Here is a 27,737-nt window from a genome sequence, read left to right on the forward strand (position 1 = left end):
GAAATCTGTCATAATTGTATAATCAGATCTTATATATTATTGAATCATTTCTAATGAAAAAAATATAAAATGTTATAAGACTACAACTACATTATACGCCAATTATACCCTTTATGCTTTATTCATAAATCTAATTGCATTAGGTTATCGAGCACCACTTTGCCGAATTTTAACAGCTGCTCTATCTATTGCAGTGTTTGAAATGTCAATGATACGTTTCGATTCTGGAACAGCTGATACCTACTTTTAGTTTATTATATATTATGGATATAATATAGAACAGTGATGAACAATTGAAAGTTTTAAATTTTGATATTATCTAACCCAGTTAAAATACTGTCCATAATTATATAAATTGAACCAAAAAGAGGTGCTTGGTCTATGTAATCCACTAGAAGAATCAAAAGTTTTTTTTACACGATTTTACTATCTTTCCTTATTCATGCGAAGCGACCTAACTTAAAGTTTTTAAACACAAAAATATATTAATTTTTAATTAAAAGTTTACAAACGTAATGTTACAACCTAACTAAAACAGAATGAACAATCATGAATACTTAGTTATTTAATAATGTCTTAATCTTTTGAATAACAGTATTTTTTTACGGCGATAATGCAATGCTCATGACTTCGCTTATATTCTGCGTCATCAAGAAGGTTGAGATAACCAGCGTTAAATATAATAAGGTCCATAAGATGTAAAATACATTTACAGCTCTTGAAATATTTTTTCAAAAATATATTCTTACTCTCTTAGATACATTGAGACCAATAGTTTGTTCAAAAAGAAGATGCAGCTTGACATTTGACGGTTTGACATTTCTTTGCTAACAAAAAACAGAATATACCAAACTTCAGAAATAAAAATGAAATTATTTTGATGAAAGTCTAAATAATACATAGCCATTCATATAATACTGTTCTTTTCAGATATTGTTACAAATTTAAAATTGTGCTTTAAAAAACTCAATTTTTCGGATCCATTTTTGGTGACGTTTTTAAATTGCCAAACCCTCGTCAACGTGTAATATTTTACATAAATTCAAAATATAGATGAAACTGAATCAATCCAAAAATGCAGAGATTATTAGTTTTTATTTTATTGAATAACCTCTTGGTTAATGCGTTTTATCTGCCAGGTTTAGCTCCTGTAAATTATTGCAAAAAGGAAGAGGAGACTGATACTTGTAAAGTAAGTTTACACAAATTAATGTTTCAAAATTGTAATTAAAATTATTCTATACTACATTATGGAGTAGCCTATTTCGTATATTTGTTGTTATACCTGTTAACATAAACAAACTTTACCTTTTTAGTCTGATGTCAAGTTATTTGTGAATAGGTTGAATACCGATGAATCAAACATACCATATGAATATAGTCATTTTGATTTTTGTCTTCCTGACAGTAATGAAAAATCTCCAGTTGAAAATTTAGGACAAGTTGTGTTTGGCGAGAGAATAAGACCATCAAAGTATAACATTGAGTTCATGAAGAATGATACTTGTAACATTGTTTGCATTAAAAAATACTCTGGAGACAATAATGATGATAACTTAAAACTTGGCAGGCTAAGGAAAGGTATTAGTCTCAACTATCAACATCACTGGATAGTTGACAACATGCCTGTTACTACTTGTTACGAAGCAGATGATTGTAGAACTGGTTTTCCAATGGGATGCTATTCTAGGAATGGTAGACATAATTGTATAAAAGATGTTGGTAGAGATGATGCGTATTATATCTACAATCATGTAAATTTAACTATTACATATCACTCAGGAGCTAAAGAAGAATGGGGTACTAACTTTCAAGGAAATGGAGGAAGAATTATTTCAGTTAAAGTGATTCCAAGAAGTATTGCTTATAAAAGGTGAAGTTCCAAAATTATGTCTAAAGAATATTATTTTGTAGTTTTAATTTGTCTAATACCATATTAAACTCAGGTATTGTCTCATGAAATTATAAATATATATGTCTACTTTTTGTTTTACAGTAAAGAATGTTCTCTAAGTGAAACTGAGCCACTTATGATACCTTTGAAAAATCTTCAGAGTGGAGAAACATTTGAAATAATGTACACTTACAGTATAACTTTTGTTGAAAATAATAATGTCAAGTGGTCTTCAAGATGGGATTACATCCTGGAATCAATGCCTCATACCAACATTCAATGGTTCAGTATTTTAAATTCATTGGTTATTGTATTATTTTTATCTGGAATGGTAGCTATGATTTTACTCCGTACATTGCATAAAGATATTGCAAGGTATAATCAAATTGATAATGGAGAAGATGCTCAGGTAAATCCAAACTGTATTCTAGAAATATAATTTTCATTTTTGGTACTGTTTACTCAGAAATATACACTTTTTGCACATCCTGTATATTAACTAATATCATTTTATATTTTCAAGGAGGAATTTGGATGGAAACTTGTTCATGGAGATGTTTTCAGGCCTCCACGAAAAGGCATGCTTCTCTCAGTACTGTTGGGATCTGGAGTTCAAGTTTTTTTCATGAGTTTGGTAACTCTAGCTTTCGCATGTTTGGGATTTCTCAGCCCAGCTAACAGAGGTGCACTTATGACTTGTGCTATGGTATTGTATGTGCTGTTAGGATCTCCTGCAGGCTATGTTTCAGCAAGAATTTACAAAAGTTTTGGAGGTGAAAAATGGAAGTCAAATGTATTATTAACATCAATGCTATCACCTGGGTGAGTTGAATATATTTTATTAATACATAGAATTGACATGATGATTTGAGGATAGTTTAATTTTTGGGAGGGGCCTTCCAAATTATTTTCAATTTAATGTGTTAGAAATATGTTTAAAAAGAGACTATTGCTAGTTATTTTGTATATTTGAAAAAGGAATATGCAATTGTGCATTATTTAATTATATCTTGGAGGTATTATTTGGTCTAGGAGGCTCCAAGCTGTACAAGTACATCCAACATTTATCATTATATTTCAATCAATTTATGGAAAACTTTGACTTCATACCTTCCTCAAGGTTTAGGATTTATTAACAGATTAAAAAATTGGAGATACGTCAAGTATTTTCAAAGTAATTACCTTTTTTAACAATTGCATGTATTTTTAGATGTTTGTTGCTAAATTGTCTTTATTGTCTTTTCTGGTTAAAAAGCAAGATATTTTTGCAACAAAAACTTATGAAAGGGTCTAAGAAATAAGAAATTAAAGAAACTTCTAGATTTTTGACAAGGTTTTTCAAATGAAGTTCAAATAAAATTTGGAAATTCATAATTCTTTCTATTTTAAATTGATTTGTAGAATCATATTTGGACTGTTTTTCATCATGAATCTAGTACTGTGGGGAAATGATAGTTCAGCTGCTATACCATTTAGCACATTAGTGGGACTTTTGGCTCTCTGGTGGTTGGTATCAGTGCCACTTACCTTTGTTGGGGCATTCTTTGGATTCAGAAAGCGGGTAAGTATCATCATATATGTTTGCTACTATTCAATACATTAATTCCTGTATTATGTTATATTTTTTAAGATAATGCAATTTTCTTAAAATAAATTCAATTTTAATTTAATTATTTTTTGGTTCTTACAATTACAAGCTGATCACACATTTGACTGTGGCAAGTGTAGTGAAACAGGATACACATTCAAAATATGTTCAAAAATAGAGGCCAATAGAGGATGTGAAGATTATCTAAAAATAGAAAGAGAAAAAACACTAAAAATTAACAGCAAATGGTATCTCTAATTTACATAAGAAATATCTAAGAACATAAAACAAACAATGGCTGACGAAATCTATGCTGGAGTGGTTAAAGAGATAGATAGAGCAATAGTTTGAATTCTTGGTAAAATTTTGGGATGAATTCATATAATCTTACAGTAAAACAGTATGATTCTCATTGTGATAATTATGCTCATCAATAAAATCAAATAACGATGACTGAGTTATAAAGATAGCTCCATGGAATTTCAATGGCCTTCTGAGAGATAAAAATAAAATAAAAATATTTCAAGAAATTTCATAGGTGTAATAAAAATTAGTGACACTCATCAATTTATTGTCATTATTTTGATAGTTAACTATTTAAAAATGATATTTTAGTGTTTTTGTGTTAACATGATAATTCCTTTATTACTGAGAATAGTATAATATAATATATAAGAAAAAACAGATTAGAATAAAGTTTGTCTTGATCATATCAATGTACACTCCTCAGCAAAATTAACAAAGTAGTTATTTGGCTAACATTGTTAGTCAAAGAACTTTTAGGGTATTTCTGGCTTAATTTTAGTTAAGTAACTACATTGAAACTTTGAAATAAGAAGGTTTCTCGCAAGTACAAGTAGTAGAAAGATTCCATGTGACACAATCGTCGATTTCTAGAGCATTAAAAAGGTTCCAAGGGATAGAAAGAAATCAAAGAAGATCAGGTGAAGGATCAATTTTTGCAACCTCAAGCAATAAGGCAAAGCATAGTTACATCTACCTAGTTGTGGTTTACCAAAAACTTAAGAACTTCTCAATATTGCAAAATGACAAAAATAATTGTAAGAATGTGACACATAATTGAATCAGAAAACAAACTTAGGAACATTGATAGAAGTATATGGGTTATGAACTAAATACTCTGAATCAATAGGAAGTTTGAGTGATTGGAAGTGTGCACAATTTGGATAGGAAAGAGTATGTTTGATATCTAGTTAGCCTAGACCAGTTCCATGCATAAACAAAATATTGCGTTACCATAGCAACGAACAATAACTTATTAGAAGTGTCAGTGTGAAATTTGACGTCATAAAAGTAAACCAAAGTTACGCAATAAATTAAAAGAAAATAGATGTCAACCGAAATTGGGAAAAACGAAAAATGGCAGTATTAAGCCATCATCAAGTACCTGTATTTAAGAGGGTTAAGAAGTAAGCAGATTTACGGAGATATGCTTAATACCCTTGGTGATCTATGTCCTTCATATGCGACCGTGAAAAATGGACTGCAAGCTTCAAAAGAGGTAAATTTTCCATTGAAGATTATGACCGATCGGGAAGGCCAGTTACTGTGTCAGTCGCCGAAAATGTCGATGCAGCTCATGACATGATTTTATCAGACCATCGAATTGGGCTAAAATGGATATCTGAAGCATTGAATATTTCATACGAATGCGTTCATCATATAGTTCACGTCAATTTGGACATGAGAAAAATTGCTGCAAAATGGATCCCCAAATGTTTGAATGTTGACCAAAAGTGTGCAAGGTTAGAAAATCGTGTTCGATCTGTGCTCAATTTGAAAACGATGTAGACTTCTTAAACCGAATTGTTACTATCGATTAGACTTGGGTACATTTCTACGATCCAGAAACAAAGCAACAATCGATGGAATGGTGACACTCTGGTTCTACAAGACCTAGAAGTTTCGTGTCCAAAAATCTGCTGGAAAAGTTCTTGCTTCAGTTTTTTGGGATTGCCATGGAGTAATCATGATTGATTTTTTGGATAAGGGTAAAAAACAATAACTGGAAATAACTATTCGACATTACTGATCCTCTACGGGAAAAATTAAAGAGAAAAGACGAGGAAAGCTATCCAAAGGTGTTTTGTTTTTACAGGACAATGCCCCTGCATAGATTCGTGATTTAGGGTTTGAATTACTGGAACACCCCTTTTATTCACCAGATTTGTCTCCGTCCGACTATCATCTCTTTTCTCAACTGATAAAAAGCTTAAAAGGTCGTAAATTTCATTCCAACGAGGAGGTAATAAAAGCTGTGGAGGTCTGGTTTGCAGAGCAAGGAGAAACATTTTTTTTAAAGGTCTAGAGACGTTGCAAGTTCACTGTAATAAATGTATCCAATTTAGAGGAGAATATGTTGAGTAATAAAATATTTTGACATTGAAATTTTGTTAAGGTCTATAGTAGGCTAAGAATTTTTCAATATATCCTTCTATATGAGTAATCAACTCACAAATATTGAAGTTATAAATTTGTCATGGAATGTGTAGAGATACTAAATAAACTAGCAAAAAAAAACAATGCTTTCCTTAACTGAGTGGTGCCAACACACAGGAGTGTACAGAAAAATAAAAATGGTGATAATTAGACTAAAAAGGGGCTAAGACTCTTATTACCAAACCATGACTGTTCTAGTCTAAAATTGAGATTTGAATCATACCCATATACTGTATAGTTTTTATATTAATATTCATTGTAGTATTGCAAGATTTTTGAGATTAACATAAGCGACCATATTTATGCTGGAGAGTGTAGTTTGTTTTACTCTTAAATAAAATGTATGATTTACAATAGAAACACTTTCATTTGTTTTTTGTAGGCTTTGGAACATCCAGTACGAACGAACCAAATTCCGAGATTGATACCAGAGCAATCGGTGTATACTCAACCTATACCGAGCATAATAATGGGTGGAGTATTACCATTTGGTTGCATCTTTATACAATTATTCTTCATTCTAAAATCTATCTGGTCTTCACAAATGTATTACATGTTTGGATTCCTTTTCCTAGTCTTTATAATCCTTGTTATAACTTGTGCGGAAACTACAATTTTATTGTGCTATTTCCACCTTTGCGCCGAGGATTATCATTGGTGGTGGAGGTCATATTTAACTTCAGGTTTTACAGCAGTTTATCTATTTTTATATTGCTGTCATTATTTCTTCTCAAAACTTCAGATAGAAGGTAGTGCTTCGGGGTTTATTTATTTTGGATATACTTTAATCATGGTATTTTTATTCAATCTTTTGACAGGCACAATTGGTTTCTTTGCTTGCTTTTGGTTTATCAGGAAAATTTATAGTGTGGTTAAAGTCGACTGAAGCCGATTCAATAATTGTTTTTTATATTATCAAAAATTATATGTGATTTGTTTAAACACCTTTAAATTATGTCCTAGTTGTTTATTATTCTTACTGTCTATTTGTAAGTGGTTATCATTTCTTTTATGTTATTTACTATGTATCAGAACATACGTGGCTGTGTAGTACTACTACATAAACACTCCATTTTTAATGTTGGTTCTAACAATATTATTTATTGAAAAGTACAGGGTTTTTTAAAAGTATGAATGAATCAAAAATTCAGTTGAAAAAATTCAGTGCAATGCAAGAAACAAAAATAACTTGTTGAGTGAATTACCAATTATACTTATTTCTACTAGTGATATATTTTTATAGTTTGCCTATGACTCTGCATTGGTCCCGATTTTCCTGCAAAATTTTTAGCTGTTACATTTTTACCTTTTGATTTTTTAATTTCCCAGGAGTTTAAAGTGGAGTGTTCATTAACATGCTTCTGTATTTCACGATAAATAATTTTATTTATATATTGCCACCTAGTATTTTATTAATTTCATAAATTAATTACCCTCGATACGAGGGTAACAAGCATATTAATAAGTTAAGACAGTAAGTTGTTGAAAAGTTTTTTGTGCTTCGGGATATGTAGATAAAAAGTATGCCTCTCTTCATTATCGGGTTATTTTCTACTATTTCAATAATTTCACAAGGAATATGCTTTTTTGGGTTTTTATTGTACTACCAAAACATGATTTCAAATTGTTCCATTTAACCACTGAATAAATTTATGTTATGATGATGGTGTTCTTGTATGTTCCTACTGAGCAAAATAAGTATTACTAAAATTTACCCAACAAAATAAAATAACTTTTGAGTGTAGTATTCCTCCCAATAAATCTAAAAATAGTATAGTGATATGTGCTATTTAATTAATAAACCTCAAAAAAATGGAAGCTGTAAGAAAGGGATAATTATTCATAAATATTGATAACCTTTTACCATTAGGCAAAGTATAGATATAATTGGGGCCAAAGTTACTTTGTCCTTGAAGTATTTTGAATGGGGTTTTTAAAATTCACAAAGATCAAACCTATTTAAAAATAGGAAGGTGAAGAAGGTATTGTGTGAGGAAATAGCCTGTCAATGCCAAAGTGATACTTGGCTCATAAGTACAATTGGTTTCCATAAATAGAAAAGAAATATTCCATCAGTCACACAGGTTGATATTTTTTACTAAAAAAGCTTTTCGATTTTGATGAGTTGTCTTATAGATAGACTAAACACTTCAACATAGTAATCGTAACTAGAAATTTAGTTTACTGTCGAATCTATCTAGTAATTCGTGGGAGGATGTTTACCAATTAGTTTCAATTGTATAAAGGTGTTGATATTGTATCAAAAAGTAGGCTTCACTTGATACTTTGCCGTATGTTAAATCAAACAATCATAATAAGCTGCAATGAAGAAATGAAGACTAGGAAACAGTGAACTAGTGAAAAAGTTTTATTGTGTAACTTTCTGATGATATCTAGTTTTTTTATTGAATAATATATATTTGCCAAACTAGTATATTATAGTATACTAGTATATTATATATATATATATATATATATATATATATATATTATATATATATATATATATATATTATATATATATATATATATATATTATATATATATATTATATATATATATATATATATATATATATATATATTAGGGGGGGCTGAAAATTTTTTTATTTTTTTTTCTTGATGCTATACCGAAAAAAACTTGTCTCTATTATGTGTTATCAAAATGCAACAAAGAAAAAATATATATGTCTAAGCCCCAGCTAGCGTACCACACTTGAAATTTCACTAAAATCACAAACAGCTAGATATTGAACTGCTATAGTGAAAATCATTTATATTAGAGTTAGAAAAACACAATGGGTTAGTGAAAATATATATATATTTTTTAATTTTAGGTAGCACAAATGCCTTCAATATAGTTAATTAGTTAATTGATCACTTTTCGAGTGCTAACCGACTGTAGTGCAGTGCAGCATCTAATTTTTTCAAACCCACAACCCATGTGTTTTTTTTTAGAAATATAATGTTGATGGAACAATTACCTGTGGGGAAAAAATAAATAGGCAATTTACAATTATCCAAATGAGTTTATTAATTACAAAATTTATCGTGAAATACAAATTTTCAACTCCCAACGTTTTATTGTGCTTCTCACAGAATAGTCCTTTAAATATTTGTAACTTTGAAATCTTGTTTGCTGAAAAAACTTGGCATTGAAGCTCTTGATAGAAGCGTTGTTCATATGAAACCATCTCTGTTCTTGGAACCAACGAGTTTTGAGGAGGCTTCAGTTACCAATTTCTCACAGCGCTCCACCGCTTGCGTGTGACACCGGAATTTATGGAAGTTTTATTCTTTTTCTGTGTTGGCAGATGAAATCTTGGCCCAAAATTCTTCGTCAGATACTCTTCGCAACAATGGTGGTGGATAAGTAGCAGTAGTAGTCCCATCAATAATTTAGTAGTATTCTTTTGCTTGGAAGTTCATTAGATTACGGTAGCTATTGTGCTATGAATTTATTAATTGAACAATTCTGTAGGGCGTCACTGTTGGTATTGATGCTTTGTCAAAGAGCTCTTTTATTTTTGGAGCGACAATATTAGATATTTGAGAGAAACAAACAGGCATGTTACTTTCTAATGCTAGAAGGTACTGTTCGTGGAAACAGCTTCTAAGGACATCTTGGTAAGTTGGAAGCTTACTCACGGGCAGCCAAACAATGGACAATCAAAATCATTGCGAGTTATTTTCTTAACAGCCCGGCCCGGCGGCTCAGTCATCGCCCAAACATGCAGCCGACATCTGCACTTGACTGTATAATGCGTCATTTTCATGTCCGTTGCGCTACCTCAGATAAATAAAATTATACTTTTCCAATTACTTATTGTATTTTTAAAACTCTACTGTGAAGGGCTATCACTATAGCAGCCCAATATGAAGCTATTAAGATGTTTAAAAAATAATTACAAAAATTGATGATTTTAGTGAAATTTCAAATGTCTTGCGCTAGCTGGGCGTTAGGTATATATTTTTTTTCTTTGTTACATTTTGATAACACATAATAGAGAGTTTTTTTCGGTATAGAATTAAGAAAAAAATAATAAACAAAATTTTCAGCCCACCCTTATATATATATATATATATATATATATATATATATATATATATATATATATATATATATATATATATATCTTTAATTATAAATATTAGTTTTCAAAACCAAAGAAATTAATATAGTCATACATGAAAGTTATTTGAATAAAAATAATTTATCTATCACTGCTGATTTTCTCAAAGAATTTATCGTTGAGAGATTTTAAATTTGGATTTGGTTTGTACTGACTATAATTTTTCAAGATTTGCATTTTCACCACAATTTCCATTGGTTTAAATTTATATATCTTTATTGTTTTTTCTTCGAAATAATTTATCATTTGTTAACTTTTTAAATTTGAATTTAGTTTCAAATGAAAAAGTCTAAAACACAAATTTTTAAATTGTACATTCTTTCAACACTTCCATTGTTTTAAATCTGCTTCATGTAATCTGTCTTCTGTATGAGTCCATGCATCTCCCTACTATCCCATCTTTACTTACGTTAATAATATATCTATATATCTTTTTCATTTGTTGCCATACCTAACAGACAACAATCATAAAACGAAAAATGTATTGATTTGAAGAAATTTGATGCAAAATTGATAGTGGAAAAGTAATTTAAATTGATTATACCTCATAGTAATTAATAAATACTAAATAATTTCACAAAATTATTGGTTTCTTTAAAATCTTACTTAAATTAAAAAAATTGAATGAGAATGAATATTAGGTACATAATATAAAAACCATTGATATTGTTACAAATTATGATGTATTGAGCACAAATCTAGCAATTTTTTTTTTAAAATGGTGCAAGTATATTTTGTCCTTACATAAATTAGGATTATTATTTTTTCTATTTTAAAAAGGTTAGCTATCTTTAGTTTTATACGGATCAACTGGAAGTGAATTTTTTAAATATCTGTACATATTGTATTACTGTATAAATAAAAAATAAATTACAATTTCATTAGCACTGTGTTTATTTATTGATTTTATTCAGGAAGTAATTTTATCTCATTTTCACATATCATTAATGGATTTATAAAATTGATAATCTACCTTGTACCTACCAACCACATCAAAGACAGTTAAATAGTTATATCTTATGCTCCTGGCAAGCAAGAAATTAGTATGTTTTTTCAATGTATGTAATATTACACATTACAGTGCATAGCTTGATTTAAAGTCTCAAAAGAACTTGAAACACTTTGTTAATAATTAAAATATTGATCCCTTGATATTGACAAAATGATGGTTTATGAAGTGACACATTTTAGATATTTTTAGTTACTCTATATCAATTATACAAATGCTTTATATAATTGGATTCATTTTTACCACATTTAATCATTGATTTTTATCCCAGATAATTTGTAGCAACTGAATAACACATATTTTTTCAAGTTAGAAGGAATTGACTTATGACATCAACACAGAAGATGAAATGAGTAGTCTCTTACTACTTATTTTTTCATTATTATAAATTATATAATGAATATTATTTATTTAAAATTCAGCAAAATTCCTATGAATATGTTTAATGCTATATACTTTACTAGATAAATAGATAGTCAAAGCAACATGAGCTCTATATACCATTTAAATGGATTTTTAAAAAACTTCATTGTTTCAATCATTTCCATTCTCAAATATACACCAAAAATGGTATTAATATCTAATGTACTAAAAGTATGATATTCAAAAAAAGTACAACTCGAACAATAACTTATATTTATTAAATAAACAATAAAATACTATTTATAATTTACTAGACATACATTTGCTAAAATGCTTTTACTTATAAGATGCAATAACTGCTGGACGTTCAGGAAACTCATTGTAGAACTCCAAAAATCCAGCTGCTTTTCCAAAAATGATAGTTCCAGTTAAAACACCTACCCCAACAGCTAAATGGGTATTATACTTGCGTTGGTTAGTATCATAATGGGTTTGCCAACTTCCACTGGGCTGAGGAAGATCGTTATAGGTGGATTGAACGGAGTGTTCACCATAATGAGCATTTCTCCTATTGCAAGTTCTTATAGCCCGACTAGTCAATAATTTTCGAAAATGCATTTTAAAAATCTTCGATTAAATTGAATACTAATATGGGGTTATGTAACTAGTGATTCACTAAATGTGATCAACTGCCTTGTGCGCTGTGAATAAACTGTCAATTGTCATTTAACATTAGATCATTTAACCTACACAAAAATTATCTGATGTTTTAAGCTTAATTACAGGACCGTCTTATACTTTGTCATCTTTCCGATGCCAGCTCATCTTTTGCATCTCATAAAACGAGAAGTAGAATATGCCCAAAACGAAATTCAATATCGCAGATACAAGGTGTATTCTATAGAATATCTGTAAATAGGTTTAGCGTTAACAAGCAGGTTGAGAAATTGTTAAAAAAAAAACGAGATGTGAAAGCCTGATGTCATATCTTTGTACAAATCGTAAAATGAAAGATATCAATGAGAATATGATAAATGAATGCAATAAAATGTTAATCTATCTGCAAACAATAAATTTAGTATCAACAAATACAAATATCATCTACAGTCAATGTAAGAACAGATATTAGTTTGGTTTTTATACAAATTGAATCATATAGATTACTTTCGTTGAAAACCAAGCATAATTATAATAGTATCACTGACAAGCAAAACCATAATAATCTTACATAAAAACAAATCAAAATAGAAGGAAATAAATAAAATATATTGACAATGTGGTAGACGAAAAGTTAACAAATAATACCAATATTAAAAGAAGTGACAAGAATGTTATATATGCCTAAATTGTGGAATAAAATGAAAGAACTACACCTAACAGCACCTGAATAAAGGATGTATTATTTATAAAACACATCAAAACACATTCAGAAACTATTAGAGAATAACTATGCTTTTAACAATACCAAGAATTATTCAATTATTTTCATGTCCTATTTTTAAAACGATTCTGTATTCAGAACTGAAAATTGTGTTGCATACCTGTTCCTTCAAATTCTCTGAACACAAGTGATCGCTTTTTAAATATTCACTTTCCAAATTTTGCACTTTTTAAGACACTATTATTTTAAATAAAATACTTGTTTGGACATTGTAGCTAAAAAGCTACTACAATTTATCCAGGTAGTAATTTTACATTATTTCAATGTGGATCTATACAGCTTCCTCTATCTAGAAGATAGCGCGCTAAATCTACACTAGTTTGTAAGTAAACGGAGCTTCCCTTCACCTAAAAGACAGCGTAACTACTATAGCATCGCTACTCTTCCAACACTGTCTATTAATCACATATAAATATTATTTTCTATCGTCTGCAAAATACGGAAATAATGTAATTTTTATAGACCAGAAACAACGCTCTGACTATTATGATTCTAAATTTTTTTAAATAAGATCAATTCTGAAAGTCAAGTAAAAAAGCATATGGTATTGAAACATTTATTTAAACAATATATATGATCAAGTAGAAAGTTATTAATATTATATGAATAAAAATATAAAAATCAACATAAATATCAAATTTCAGATGAGCCTTTTCCTGTATATGTTACAGACAATCCAGACCTTGGTTCCATTAAATTAGGGTAAAGCTCCAACTAAAATTAAAAGAAATGTACATAAAGAATATTCAAACTCAAATCTCTTTATTAAAATCATTTATTACAACGCCACAACAACAGGTCTATGATTAAATACCCTGAATCAAATTTCATCAACCAACAAACAAACAAACCTTATTATGACAGCTACGGGTAATTTGTGAAAGGAAACTTGATACTGCATCTTTTTGAGTTTCAAGCACAACAATTCGCCAGATTCCCCATGAGAAGAAATTGTGATGTATGAATCACCACAGCTTGAGAATGAAAAAGTATCGGAAACTTCTTAGTCTTGGAATAATCATACAAAGCAGCTGGACTTCAACTGAGTATTCTCAGTCTGAATAACTGCTGCTTATGTACCAGTTAACTAATGCTTAATAACATTATCTGGGAACCTCTACTCTCAACTCAAGCATTAGCTACACCTCTGAATTGGTTGATGGGAACTTGAATGCATAATAAATACACTATGATACCATGTATTTTTTACTATAGTAAAGTTAACTTTTTTGGTATTTTTTTGATGTTTTATGACTACTTTAGACTGAGTAGTCAATTTCACCAGAAGAAAATTTGAAAGATTAGAAAAGGTAAAGTTTTTTTGATTTTGATAATTATAACCAACAGTATCGATTGATTTAATTATATTTATAATTTATCAATACAGAGTAGAGCTAATACAAGATGTGTAGTCAACCTAGAGTATGACTCACTTTACTTTAAGCAAGGAAATGTTAGAAGCTTTGAACTCATACAATAATTAAATGAGTTTGGTATTATCTATGATATTTAATGAATTAGCTATGTTGAAGTTCCAAATAACTTTAGAATTTATTTTAAAATCTGTTAAGTTAATTCATTAAGAATTTTCATCGCCGAATAACTTTAGTTTTTGGAATATTATCAATGCCATCTATGGAGATTAGCTATTTGTGCTTAAAATGAAGAAACAAAATAATAAATACTTACATCACAGCTTCGCTCATTTTGTGTATAATACTGCTTCTTATTGTGCTGAAAATTGGAGGAGAGAGGTGATAACAGAAGTGGAGTAAGTTCATTAGAGAAACTAATATTAGAACTTCTCCAGGATTCACTGATACCACTATCTGGATTGCTCTCGTCCTCAGAACAAACTGAAGTTTTAATAATAAAGAAGACACTTGTTAAGATTGCCTGAAATTGATAGGAAATATGATTTATTAATATTAATATTAAAGGTTTCGGAGGATTGTGAGGTTTGTTTAGCACAGAAACCGTTAAATTGCTATTCTATATTAGTTCAAAAACAATCCTTTATTGAAATACGAGTGTCATTTTTAAAAGTAGGAACTGATCGCGTTCGTTACGTTAGTTCAAGATCTGTCACTTTTTTCCAGTCTCTCACTTTTTCTTCACTTCGTTTTACGTTTCTGCAGGTGTTAGTTGTACGGTTAAACTTCTTTGTTTGGTGCCATTAGCAATTTCGCCGATTGAGAAGTTCGCTCAACTATTTGGTTTTTTAATATAAACAAAGCTTTAAAGAAATCTGTAAAGTTTGTCTTTAATTTTATTTTTAATAGAAAAACCTATTGTTTTATCGTAAACGGAGTTTAAAATTATCTGAAGTTTTTGGACGCCTCGGGCATCATAACATTTTGTTTTGAGATTAAGAAATTCATTATTTAACTAAATGAGCTGAAGCTATCATTATTTTGAATGTAAAAAGTGCTCAAAATGTTATGAGAAGGATATTTGAAAAGTGCTATGCTAGGATAGGATAGCCGAGTTATAAATCAGCTTTGATTCTTGTGAGTTTTAACGTCTTGTCAAGAATATGACTGAACAAAGCCGTAAATTTTTTCTTAAATAATACTAGATATATTGAGCTGAAAAGTTGAATCTAAAAAGGGTAAGTACATACTTCTCCAATCAGAAATTATTCTCGGCTTGTGTGTTCATTATAATTGATACTGACGCCTTTAAATGAAATTGTATACTGCAGCATAAGTACTGCGAGAAATACCGGTTGATAAATAATAGAATTATTAGACTAATAATTAAAATTCATTCCGTGATTGTGTAATCAATTTCAAACTACAGTTTAATCGGATAATGCTTACCAAAGAGAAGGTGAGTATCGCCATTACAGTTGAACTAATTGGGAAACCATATTTTTCCAAAAGAAAACCACCGAGTGCTGGTCCTATAACTTCACCTAAAGAATACATGCAGGACCATATACCAGCTACTACACTATATGTTACTAAAGAATCTGGATAACCTGCATTTCTGGTTGGAAAATTATTAAGATAATTACTTATTTTAATATCGATAGAAATGTGTTTAATTTATTTGGACATTATTTTAAGAATTCATACTTACGTGGCAGAAGTTAATATACCCAAAAATGTGGGCATTAGAGCTAAAGCCACGGAGACTCCCAGAATTGATAAAGCAACTAAATCCAGCCACAAGTTTCTGTGGAAAAATATGTAGCTTATATTAATATTAGATAATTCAACATAAAGATTTTCTATGGACAAAGCAACTATGTTGGAACTGAATGAATGGGAAACGAAAATCTGTCAATGGCAGCAAAGTGAATGTCTCTCGAATTTTAAGACTTTTCTATTAACTCAATGAGAACGACAATAACTGCCTTTTTATCTGATATTCAAAACTTTCTTTCAATTAAGCTAGCTTTTAACAAAAATTTTAACTTTTGAAAAAGATAAAACCTCAAAAGAACAGTGAATCCGTGAATGCGTAGACTGCTTACACCGCACAACTACTTTCTCTGCAATTTTTGTCAGGACGTTAAATAAGATAGACCAATGCTGATGATATAACATCTCGACAGGCAGTACAAAACGGCCACTTGTTAGTGTGTGCACTAGCTACGCCTCTCCAACTCCAAAAAAATATTACTTACATTTTAAAATTTTACCACAAATACAAATAGGTAGAACAGTCGATACAAGCTATATAATAACTAAGACTAGGATTGGGAAATCAAAATCTATAGTTTTTTGTAATTATTAGTGACGAACATTTTTTATCCAATATCACAAGAGACCTGTTAAGAGAATATACGTTTAAATTGTAGTCAAATTTAAAAACAATATTGTCTTATAATTTATAAATGTATTTGTATGATTTCTTGTAAATATGTGCTGCAGTCTTATTTCTATTAAATGAAGTATTATTTCTGGTTATAAAATGCTTTTGGCTTAATCATTTTTAATTGTTCTTTTTAGAATAAGAAAATTATATAGCGATAGGTTAGATGCTAGTAAAAAAATATTGGTTTTACTTACGGAGATAATCCTGGAATAATAGGAGATGGTCCCAGCAATAATAGTCCTAATGTGCACATAAATAATCCAGCAACCATCATAAACCAATGGTGGCTTACTTTATCGGCTATCCAACCCCATGCTGGGCTTGATACTCCATACAATGCAGAAAATAGAAGAAATATTAAACCAATTTTTTCTGGGCTCAAGTTGAACTAAAAGGATAATAATTGTTTTTGTAATTATTGCGTTTCTAATAAATATTTCATTGATTCGTAGATACAAATATGTTGTAAAAAATAAATTTCACATTTTAAAGCACTAAAACAGATACTCCTAATGAAACAATTTTCATTTAATTGAAGCTTCTTATTTTACCTATTTGTGAAATAAAGCAGCCGAATTACCTTCACATTCACTCAGTCATAGAGTCATTTTGGTGACAATTTGCAAACTTCGATACGCCGGACATTAATCTCTCTTCGTACTTCTTCATAAAGGTATATCGTATACCTATCTTATGGTATAAATATTTTCTCACCTTATTTACATGGGAAGAAGGAGCTTCATCATGTTGCAGCCTAATATAGGTCGGTTTTCACATGTGAAAATTCGTACGCCTTAATTCAAACACGTCGTAACTTGTTAAGACGTTGAGACTAGTCTCTGATTCTATGAAGAGTACAATTGCTTCCCTTTTTGTTAATCATTCTCTTTTTGTTTTTTGACGATTAAGACATTATAAAAAACAAAAGTTTAAAACAGTCGTAGCATCAAGGAAAATATGTGAAATTGAAGGAAAAGACAGAAGTTGGTTTAATCGTTTTAATAGTGTATATTTGAGGCCTGAATATCGTTCGCACTCAGATCGTCCACCAGCGTGGGATTACAAGGGATTATCATATAAACAACCAGCATTTAGTCCAGACCTTCCACCATCAGATTACTATTTATCAGATCCATGGCGAAATTCTTACGTGGGATTAAATTGTATTCCAGGAAATGTTGAAAATGCAGAGCGACAATTTTTTAAAACCATAGAACACCATGACCTATACTGCGAATATTAAGGCTATCTTTTTGTATAATTTGTTAATAAATCAAGAAAATAATGGAAACCGAAAAAATTTATGAGATACTCTTAATATTATTTTTTTAGATGTTGTTTTCAAAATTAGTTCAAAATTAGAAGAAAAATGTGTCACTCCTTTTGAACCAGCCGTATTTTTTCTACATGGAACTTATTATCACATAAAATTCGTATTCCATATCTTTGCAAAATATAGTTTCCTTTAAGGATTTGAAGATACCATGCATAGAAGATACTTTCAAAATCAATTATATTCACAGAAAATTGAAAATTTAAAAAGAATATTAATTCAGCAATCGACAAATTCCTCAAAAAAGTGCCAACATTTCTGGAGTAGTTTCACACTTAAGGCTCACTCTGTATAATTAACTTCACTGTATAAAATGAAAATATAATTTAGTGACGTATTATTTCATGGAATCAATAATAATATTTATTTTATTGATACTTACATCTCTCAAATGTGGCTCTAGTGTAGGATCTAAAAATGCCCAAACACTGGAGACGACGACAACAACGAGTCCTGTAATTACTACAGCTGGAATTTGTATCAAGTTAATCATAGATGTTGTCTTGTTCGTTACGGTATCACAGTCTTAAAAAAAGAAAATATCTCGTTTTATTTAAAAAAAAATTTTTATTTATGATTATAACGAACTCCAATACTCATCATATCAATATTAATAGACGAGTATAATAACTAAAAATTATATTTCATCTGACGTTCTAGATTTTCATTCATTTTATTTGAGAACTTCCCCTTTCATGTGCATTTTGCAAAAGTGATGTGAATACTTAATCTAACGACTCTACTAATAAACTATTTTTTTGTCTTCAGTCGCTTAAGCTTCATCTGGCCATCTTAATAGCATAACAATTAATTATTACAATATTAATGACGGTTTTTGAACATATTTCAAATGGTATGAGAACTTTATGAAATGAATGAGGATTCTAACTACTATAGATCTTCCAGGAATAATATTTCATGTTTCTGTAAAAATAACTATAATAGTAGTAGTAGAAAACATTCTTTATATGACATACTGGGGTAAGGGTATTTGATAATGAAATTATGGTTTAACTTTTTGGTATTTTAATTTATATCATAAAATTGTAATCTCACCTTCGACATTTGGTATAAGTAACATATTTATAAACGCTATAATAACCATTGCAATTCCCAAAGTATAAAAAGGTACACTAAATCCACCAAGCTATCTAGAAAATAACATTGGAAATACAATCCTCATTTAAATAAGTTTCACGGCAGGCGAATTTTTGTTAGTCACTAAACATTGATCTGTACTCTTTTAACTTTTCTTTAGATATTTGAAACTACATAATAATTATATATTATAGAAGATTATCTAAAAAACACATTTTTCTACCTACGATAAAGTAAAAATATTAAAAATTTTTGAAGATTTCTTCGTACATACCGAATACAATATGCCTCCTATAGCTGGACCAATACTCATTCCTAATCCCACAAACGTCTCCAATATACCCTACAAATATTGAATGGACAATAATTAGTAACACTGCTAAATGAAAATATTGATAAACCGTATTAAAAATTACGTTTTGAAGAACTACTTCTAGTCCTTCCAGTATTTTCTAACATCACTGCTTAAAAAGTAGTAATAATAATTTAAGACGGATCCTGTTCTGATTAACGATACTGAAAAAGTTGTGCAAGTAAACTGTAATAAAAAAAACACATAATCATGTAGAAACCCAATACAAAACGCAAGCCTTTACGCCAAAGTTTGTCACTCAAATTGGCATTGTGATTTTCTCGAAAATAATGAGAAATATTCGATTATTTATTGTGCATTTCATCTCTCCAATTAATCTGCAAGTAAAACTAAATGAGGTTTGCATATACAAATATTCCAGTTGATAATTTCGTCATGGAAACTTCATTTAGTTCAAATGTTTCATTATCATGATTCAATGTGATATGACCTTTTATAACTACCGGTTTTAATAGACTCTTAGTCACATTATCGAAGAGTCTTTGGACAATAATTTCTAAACACGAATTTCTACGTTTATCTCAATTCTGATACTAATACACAATCACGAGGTGTGATAAAAAATAACATTGAATTATTTTATTAAAAAGTAAGAACGTAAAAAAACAATAATATATTCAAGTACTGCCCTTTCTAGCAATGCACTTATCCCAACATTGAAGCCATAATTGGAAGGCTATTCCCAACTGCTCTGGCGTGGCCTTCTCAATTCAAGGAATGGTATTAACCTTATACCACATTTCTTATCTGCGCGAAGAGCCAGAGGTCGCGTTAGCTTCAAATCGGTGAATCAAATGTAATGTAGCATGGGGGATTTTCATGATGAAAAGTAAAGCCGTTGGCTCATTTTTCAAATGTTTTTCTTTGCACATGGCTTCGCAAATGCTCCAGTACACACTAAAACTCAGAGTTTACATTTTCATCTGTTTTTGAGGTGAAAGGACGGACGTCTCTACCATTCTTCTTATTTGACCATAGACCATATTTCATATTTTCAACATAAAGAAACTTAATGCTAATGCTTTGTTTAGGATCCACTTTTCGCGGCCGACACGATTTCGCTAAAGCGATTATAGTAGTGGACTGGCAAACCGGAACAGGTTCAAATTTCAAATCGCTTCTACAAATCAGGGTATGACTAGTTAAAATAACTGCAGCATGAGTAATTGCTGCTATATAAATTCATTCATTGCATTTTCACACCCTATATTTATTATAAGTTATAAATATTGTCATAGTTTAGTTATTTAAATTGAATTTATTCAACATTTCAATATTTGTATCTGAGTACTTACTATCACTGATCCGATATTATTTGGAAAATAATTAACCACAAAGATATAACTAGCAGTGGAAAAAGCGCTGGCACCTAAAGCCTCGAATCCTCTTATTAATATGCATAGAGTGGTAAAAAGGGTATATGTTTCAATATATTCCAATAACCTAAAAAATAGTTAATGAATTCTATCCGATTCCAATCTACTACCTATATGCAGTAATGGCAATAAAATATATTCCAAAATCTCGATCTGTGGAGTAAGAGAAATAATGTTAGTAACACCCATATCAGATTCCCTCATCTCCAATAGATGGGACTGAACGGCTAAGTGACATTAATAACGCGACTTTCATTAACGAAATTAATGCATACTTTCGATTTTTCTTAATTAAAAAAGATTGCAATTAATTTTACAGAAAAATTGCAATATGGAAATGAAATTGCAACTTAACAAAAGTTAAGTTTAATCTATTTTCGATTCTAGAAAATAAAGAGATTTAACGAAGAAATTTACCGAAAGGATTTTGAAACAAAATCTAAAAACCTATGTCTAATTTAATTGCGCATATTTTCTTCCTATATCACTGGTGATTTTCCTACTCCAAATAATCTCTAGAAATTTGCAGTCGTGCTCTTACATTTGCCGATATTAGGGGAGGTCCAGCTTCAGGCTTTGTTTCTTCAGTGAAATAAATACGCGTCCAATTCGAATTCTATACACCTAAAAATTAAAATAAAAGCTACTTACCCAAATAATATATTGCATATGGCTGCTACAAATATACCAAGTATGAATAAAAATTTCGCTCCAAATATTGGCAGCTGAAAAATGTTTAAACATTATAACTCTTATTTTAAGAACATGACATTATCTTCATTCTACACGTTTCAGAAACTTTCAGAATATCACGGCGCGGCATATATATTTTATACTTACAATTTTTCCAAAGACTGGAGACGATAAAAACATGACTAGAGCATAAAAACTAAAAACAAATCCGGTCATTGAGTCTGACATTCCCTTTTTATAAGCTTCATTTGGAAAAAATGGAGCCATTATAGACATTGAACAAAAACTCATAAAATCCACCAGAGCAAGAGATATTAGAGTCATTATTTGAAATTTGTTCAAGTTTCTTAAAGTTGATGTTGTCATACGTGGATTTAATCTAAAAATATAAATAGTCTTTTTTAAAATAAGTTTGAATTGGATAAGGGTATATTAAACAGAGTTTTGAAAAACAAAGTTTCATATAATGATTTTTGTTTTAAGCTTATTACATTGATCAGCACAACAATCCAATCCAAATACACCATTGTGTGTTGAAAATGGTTTTGTTAATTATTAGTAATAATATAAGTTAAATGTGTGAATAAGGATTCAGGTTTCATAGTAGCTCACAACATTCAACATTTGCAAATAAAACAAAGTCCATAAATAAAAACCACCTTCAATCTCTTATGCATGTTTTGAAAGTAAAATGCATATATATTTACAATGACTCTCTATACAATCCAAGTTTACTGTATTTGGTTATTGGGCTGACCAAATTAATATATCTCAAATAGTGTCTTTAAATGGACAAATAACACAATTTGATGTTTTTATCATACATTAACTTGATATACTAATAAAAATATATTTTTTCAAGATTATTCATGTTCTTTAACTGAATAAATAATATTCAAAAAAATTTCGAGCTTTCCATATTCCTAATGACTATTTATATAGACTGCATATTATTTATGTAATAAATAATTGATTCAAGAAGACGAGTTCTTCATATACATATCAATTTCAAGGATGTTTCTGAGCCATGTCTTATACATAAAGATTATTTTCTAGGAAAAAACCCCATATTATCACGAAGAATTTTGCGATTACTTAAAATTTACATTATTATCATTGTTATCAAGTCCTAGAAATTTGTATGCAAAATGTATGGAATAGAATCAATTCAATACACACTTTTGTTAATGTTCTATATTGGAATTAAATTTCTCTGATAATAAACTCATTGCTGAGCTCAACATTTATTGTTTCATTTTTATTATTATTAGTACTAATCACTCCTAAACTAATTTCAATAAACATGATACTTATTGCTTAGTAAAATTTTCAGTATTTTCCATTTGCTATTTTTGAGGAATGCAATGCTAATTGGCTGTGCCACAAAACTTTGGATTTTCAATAACCCCATATAAAAATCTAATAGCAATCTACCTGACCATTAGTCTAGAACTATTTGTTTGAGTACCATTAAATCACAATAGGAGGTTGCACTATTTTTATTTAGTACTTTCAGTAGGCTCAGACCTATTGCGTAGGATAAATAATTACCAATCTATGATATGAGTACAAACGTTTATCTTTTGAGAATATTGCTTCGAGCAACATTAAACATTCTTTTCAAATAGATCGAAAGTTCATTTTACAATCTTTCCCCATTTTTGTTAGATTTTGTATAAATTTCAATTCGTATGAAATTTTTCTTCTTAGTGACTTGTCCACGGTCTTCGTATTGGGCACTAAACTCAGGACTTATGGAATAATCGGCCAGTAAGGTTGAATAAGTTTTCCCTTCACGAGAAGTTCTATCTTCAGTGTTTTATTTGTATCGCTTAATATCCATAATATATTTATTGGAGTGAAAAAATGACACTTTAACAAATAACATATATTTGAAAACAATCTCAATATTTCGAATCGTACTTCCTAAAAATGGAAGGAGTGCTTGGAAGCATCCTTACACTAGTAAAGTGAACTTTGATATTTCCATTTAAAACTGAACACTTTCATCTAAAATTGAGTATGATTCTTCCGCAATTTAAGCATTTAAGACCCAATATCTAATTGTAGCGAATATGCACCTCGGTGGTTACCAAAAATATAGAATGTTTTTATTTGATGATCATATTCTGAAATTCGAGAAGATTGTTTGCTTTTTTCTTTGCAAAAACGTATCATACTGAATACATAAATTTACTTGCTGGATATTGAAATCAAAGCAGACAAAACAGCATAAACTGACGATTTATTGTTTATCCTCGTTTCGCCAAGAGAAACCTTAAAAGGCCGTCTTTTGAGGATTTTGGAAACAAAAATGTATACAGAAGTTTAATCTGAAGCTTCTCCAGTTAGAAAATACTACAAGTACCCAATGTCTGTCTGAATTATCAACAAACATGTTGATAATTTCTTTGGTTAATGTTTAATTTCAAAATTGTACTTACCTTAGCAATCTCTCCCGCATGTTTTTAACTTCTGCAGTAGTAAATGCATCAGGGGAGACAGATGACATGGATTTGCTTCTAGGAAGAGTTAGACTAATTTTTTTAGAAGTACTTGAACTATAGTTATCTGCATTAGGAGTAGATTTTTTTGGGGTAAATAAATCTTTATCCATTTTTCCTTAAACTAATTATTACATCAATTAGATGGTACTGTGGGTTTCACTACAGTGACTATAATTAAAATATCTAATCAAAATAAGCAATGTAATCGATATGTTCTTCTACACCAAACTTGATGGTAAATACTAGAAAATTGAGACCTTATGCTGGGTTTTTATTATTTATTTTAGCATCTTACAAGAATTAAGGTTGCTTTCAACTTTGGCCTGAAAGTCGAGGGTTTTTGTAAAAAAATATCACTGTCAGTTTGAGTATAGAAGAATAATGCTCTTCTAAAATATATCCAAGTTCTTTGATTATAATCTATTTTTATGAATAAGAGAGTATTAAAATATTAAAGCATTTGTTATCCATAGGCGTATCACTTATTTTAGTAGACAGTCAAATATTTATACTCCGAGTATTTTCGTATGAAATAACATTTGTATACATATAATGAATATATCGGTTAAACACTTATATTTTCACCTTATTAACCTGCTTATAACTTCTAAACAGCTGAAGTTAAAAAATTTTTTTTTAAAAATGTTTAATTTTTCCACAGGGTAAGATAAGAACATTGTGTCATACTTTTTAACTTTTTATATAGGTATAAGGGTTAAACTTTAATTTTTAACTTACGTTACGTTCATAAATAATAATTTTGATACAAAAACTTAACAGCATAAGTAAAGCTACTTCTTACAAATCCAAATCAGAATCTAAATCACAAGATGAACTGTTGCAACCAATATTTACTATGAGTGGCTCGATCATTTCATCAGTATTATTGTTTATCATCCACATTTTCTCTTCTTCTTTAATCGTATTATTTACTACTTTTTCCAGTTTTCAGGCTTCACAGCATTTATAGCCTCCAAAAACAACTGTTTAAGATCACTCATTTTGGAAAAATTATTTTTTCTTGATACTTCTCCCTTTATATGGGCCCAATCGGATTTAGTTCGCAATTATATAAAGGGATCCAGTCATAGTTATTCCGATTTTCTACAGTTTCTTCAATTTCATATTTTTGGAATTTTTTTTGTGAAGAGAGCACAAAATACACAGTTCCTTTCTCACAGAATCGGGATGGCACTCTTTTAATTTAGCTAATTCTGTTCTGAGGAAGAAAATCTATCATTTGTTCGAAACATTCTTTGAAGACATAAGCATTCATGTCCTCGTGGTAGTCACCGGTACTAGTAAATTCAACAGTCAATAAAAAACATTTAACAAATCCGTTTAAACTGCCGATGTGTACCATTATCAATCCTGGCCCCTTTCCTGATAGTGTATTTAAACTAGTAGATGAATTATTCATAAACTCCTGTTTTCATTTTGTAAAAGTTTCATCTTGCCAAAATTTATATTGTATATGTCCCTCTTTCATTCTTGTTTCATCTGAATAAAATATATTTCATCTTTGGTTTCTCATTTTTTTGATAGTCCTTCAGTAATTTCTTTTCCATACTACTATATCGATTCTATCTATTATGACAGACTTTTTAGAATGCTTTTTTCAACAAAAATCTATTTCTATAATATGCTGCGACTCATTTCAGGGTAAGCCTTGACAGCTCAAGCCGTGGCCAGAACTTTTTTTTATTGAAGGTTTTTGCTTTTTTTAAGTCTTTCTAATAATTTTCTATTGAAAATTTTGGTTTTCTTTTCTTTAATAAACTCTGTAAATCGTAGATTTCCCAACACCAAGCGTACTACTAACTAATTTCACTGTGTCATTAACAATTTCACATCAATTTTTCTTTGTGAATGATTCAAAAACATCAAATATTCATATTTTTTATTAATTGTTGAAGGATTGATTTTTTGGCGTTTACGCGGTCTTTCCAAATTCACATCAGAATTCACAATAGACCGCACACTACACCTTGCTTGTTACAATTAAACTAATCTGTCTTAAAAATGGACACCTTGGACTACCTTACTGAATGAAAAAACCCAAAATCGTATTTTTGGTGACATTTATCGGGAAGAGATTCTTGGAATGAAAATAAAACAGAAATTCTAACCTTTATTGGCAAAAAGGTACTTATTGAGAAAACCTTGTTACTTATATCTTTAATACACTGGGCTTTTGGCCTCTCCAAATCTTTTTCTAGTGTTCTAAAGTTTATGGTTATATAAGATCCAAAAATTATATTAGCAAAGGTACATTATTCTGTAGTAAGTATAATTTAAAATGACCATAGCAAGTGTTGCATTAGATACTAGGCTTTTGAATTCTGTCGTACATAAAAATAGAGTATAGTGATGTGGAATTATAAAAAGAAATATTCTGTCCAAGATTTCTCACAGTAGCGTCGATACTTTTATGTCAAACATGGGCAAGGTCTTGAAATTTACCTCTAAAATATATGTAAACATCTTGTAGCTTTATTCCTACGATGTATAATGTTGTCAAGTACATTGAATTGATAATCTTTATGTTCTTTTTGTCGTCTTATCAGTTAAACATTGCCATTCTCATTAAATTCCTTCGCTTCATTTTGTTTACAAGATTTTTGATATGTCACATATTTCTAATTTATCTACATAATATATTTGTATGATGTTATTTTTTAATTGCATGTACATGATACTGATATTATTACTCGCAAAATTTTCTCCTTTCTTTGTAAAACTTTATAGCATACAAACTGCATGTTTTTGCATGTTCAATAACCCAGAGAAAGTAGAAGAACGTTTATTTTTGAGTACACTGATTGTACGTATTAAACAATTGATATAGTATAAATGTTAAATTAGATTATAAAAGAATGTTATTACACAAAACTGTCATGTCGGAAGCAACCGGAAATAAGTTATTAAGGTGTTGCTGCTAGTAAATACATTCTATTAGTAAATACTCACGTTTCTCATCAAGACTGAAAAAAATGGATGATCACCGGAAGCACTCATTCACCAGACACGATAAATTCTGAAATAATGTGTACCCTCTTTATGATATTAAGTCTTTGTAAACAAAAGTTTATCGTTTAGCGGTTATCTCTTTAAGTTCAATTCATTGTCAACCAATAATTTATTGATTATTTTTGGAATACAAATGCACTTGCCTATACAGCAAATATAACGATATCACACCAGTATGGGTCTTGACAAATTTTCGTATACATTAGAAATGTTTAAGTAGCAGAATATAACAGAAGATGAAATGGAATATTTCGATATCAAACCAGCATTGATCTTAACTGAACTTTAGAAACAAGAAAACCCGTCACGTGTCAATAAACAGGTATAAAACAAGTTTAATTGCAATAGGCTTACTACACTACTCTCTCTGGCGCTTCCCAAAGTTAAATGAAATTCGAATCGCATATCCACCATTCACGTACTCGTACAACCTCGCGAGGAACAAAGTGATAAAACAAAGCTGATAGCATTAAATAATATGAAATCTCTTGCACTACAGCAAGCTTTTGGAAGTCTTTGACTTTTCAAGGTTGGAAAACTACAAAAAAAAACGGTCTAGCAAAAAGCTGATAATTAGTGACAATATATTCAACAGAAATCGTACTAGAAACTTCA

General features: G+C 29.8%; 2 protein-coding genes across 2 annotated transcripts; one reads left to right on the top strand and one right to left on the bottom strand.

Annotated features, from left to right (window-relative positions):
• Nucleotides 1-780: 780 nt before the first annotated feature.
• LOC130891637 (transmembrane 9 superfamily member 2) lies at nucleotides 781-7,604 on the top strand. Its single transcript, XM_057796488.1, has 6 exons — nucleotides 781-1,192; nucleotides 1,317-1,873; nucleotides 1,997-2,303; nucleotides 2,418-2,716; nucleotides 3,296-3,455; nucleotides 6,325-7,604. The coding sequence occupies exons 1-6, from the start codon at nucleotides 1,076-1,078 to the stop codon at nucleotides 6,826-6,828; spliced, it is 1,944 nt and encodes a 647-aa protein (XP_057652471.1). The 5' UTR covers nucleotides 781-1,075; the 3' UTR covers nucleotides 6,829-7,604.
• A 5,825-nt stretch (nucleotides 7,605-13,429) lies between these two features.
• LOC130903986 (MFS-type transporter SLC18B1-like) lies at nucleotides 13,430-27,157 on the bottom strand. Its single transcript, XM_057816469.1, has 13 exons — nucleotides 27,063-27,157; nucleotides 24,030-24,213; nucleotides 21,733-21,964; nucleotides 21,544-21,617; nucleotides 20,812-20,959; nucleotides 19,418-19,486; nucleotides 19,102-19,192; nucleotides 18,428-18,570; nucleotides 16,907-17,100; nucleotides 15,972-16,067; nucleotides 15,710-15,878; nucleotides 14,577-14,783; nucleotides 13,430-13,601 (listed from the first exon to the last, which is right to left on the bottom strand). Exons 2-13 carry the CDS (start codon nucleotides 24,200-24,202, stop codon nucleotides 13,521-13,523), a joined length of 1,677 nt encoding a protein of 558 aa, XP_057672452.1. The 5' UTR covers nucleotides 24,203-24,213; nucleotides 27,063-27,157; the 3' UTR covers nucleotides 13,430-13,520.
• Nucleotides 27,158-27,737: the final 580 nt, after the last annotated feature.

Source organism: Diorhabda carinulata, chromosome 1 (assembly GCF_026250575.1).
Source record: "Diorhabda carinulata isolate Delta chromosome 1, icDioCari1.1, whole genome shotgun sequence".
NCBI lineage: Eukaryota > Metazoa > Arthropoda > Insecta > Coleoptera > Chrysomelidae > Diorhabda > Diorhabda carinulata.